At 45.4% G+C, this 1,253-nt stretch overlaps 1 protein-coding gene across 1 annotated transcript; it reads right to left on the bottom strand.

Moving 5' to 3' along the window:
• Positions 1–264: 264 nt before the first annotated feature.
• LOC145122350 (uncharacterized) lies at positions 265–963 on the bottom strand. The gene has a single exon (XM_079057964.1). It carries the CDS (start codon positions 961–963, stop codon positions 265–267), a length of 699 nt encoding a protein of 232 aa, XP_078914090.1.
• Between the last annotated feature and the right edge of the window lie 290 nt (positions 964–1,253).

Below are 1,253 nucleotides of genomic sequence, written 5' to 3'. Positions count from 1 at the left end.
TGATTTCTAAATGCTGTTTTAGGGATATCTTCCTTTTGGACTCGCAGCTGATGGTACGTGCCCGACCTTAGATCAATTTTTAAGAAGTAGCTCGATCCTTGCAATTGGTCGAAAAGGTCGTCGATTCGGGGTAGGGGATATTGGTTTTTGATGGTGACTTTGTTCAACTCCCTATAGTCAATGCACATAAGGAATGATCCATCTTTATTCTTTACGAACAAGACTGGTACTCCCCAAGGTGTGAAGCTTCGTCTGATGAATCATTTACTCAGTAGTTCGTTCAATTGACTGCATTTCTGTCGGGGCTAAACGGTATGGTGCTTTGGCTTTGGGGGTGGCTCTAGAAATCAAGTCGATTCTGAACTCGACTTTTCGCACGGGTGGTACTCCCGGAAGGTCTTCTGGGAATACATCGGGAAAATTGCAGACTTCTATAATATCCTTCACGTCCTTCACTTCCCTCTTCTCATCAACAATGTGAGCTAGGAATGCGTGGTATCTCTTGTGCAGGTATTTTTGAGCCTTGATGCAAGAGACGCTTCGGAGGTTTGTGCCAGGTTTGTCACCGTAGATGACAAGGGTTTCGTTACTCGGTAGGTTAAGGCGAACGACCTTTTTGCAACACATGATATCGGCATGGCGAGGACTTAACGAATCCATGCCAATGATAACGTCAAAGGTCCTTATTGTAACCGTCATTAGGTCGATTTGGAACGAATGGTTGTTTAGATTTAGGGTGCATCCTATGTATATGTCCTTTGTGGTTTCAGTCTTCCCGTTAGCCATTTCTTTGGTAAAAATTTTGTTAAGTGTTTGAGGTTTTTGTTTGAGGAAATGTTCAAACTTATGACTCACGAAACTCCTCTCCGCACCGTTATCGAAGAGTATGCAGGCATATGTGTTATTGACGAGAAACATACCAGTAACCAACGTGGGGTCTTTCATTGCCTCTTCGTGTCCCATTTCTAGGACTCTTCCCATGCCTCCAACATTTCAGTTATTGGCTTTTGGGCACTCTCTCTTGAAATGCCCCATTTCCCCGCATCCACAGCATGCTTGGCTCATCCCGACATTTGTGGCTTGGGTGGCCTGTTAAGTTGGCGCCCTTCAGAAACGGGCGGTATGCCCCTTTTTGTTGTAGTTGTTGCAATGCATTTCTCGGCAAGCTCCATTGTGGCGGAAGTTGCACTTGTCGCATTTGGGTAAGCTCCCAAGATATTTTTTCGTTGGTGCTGGGGAGGCAGGGACAGTGG

This window comes from Lactuca virosa, chromosome 6 (genome assembly GCF_052849685.1).
Source record: "Lactuca virosa cultivar CGN04683 chromosome 6, Lactuca_virosa_CGN04683_v6, whole genome shotgun sequence".
In the NCBI taxonomy this organism is placed as follows: Eukaryota; Viridiplantae; Streptophyta; class Magnoliopsida; order Asterales; family Asteraceae; genus Lactuca; species Lactuca virosa.
This window is presented reverse-complemented; position numbering and strand designations above follow the sequence as displayed.

Excerpts from the sequence above, each read along its gene's own strand:
- LOC145122350 (XM_079057964.1), bottom strand. The coding sequence starts at position 963 with ATGGGACACGAAGAGGCAATGAAAGACCCCACGTTGGTTACTGGTATG.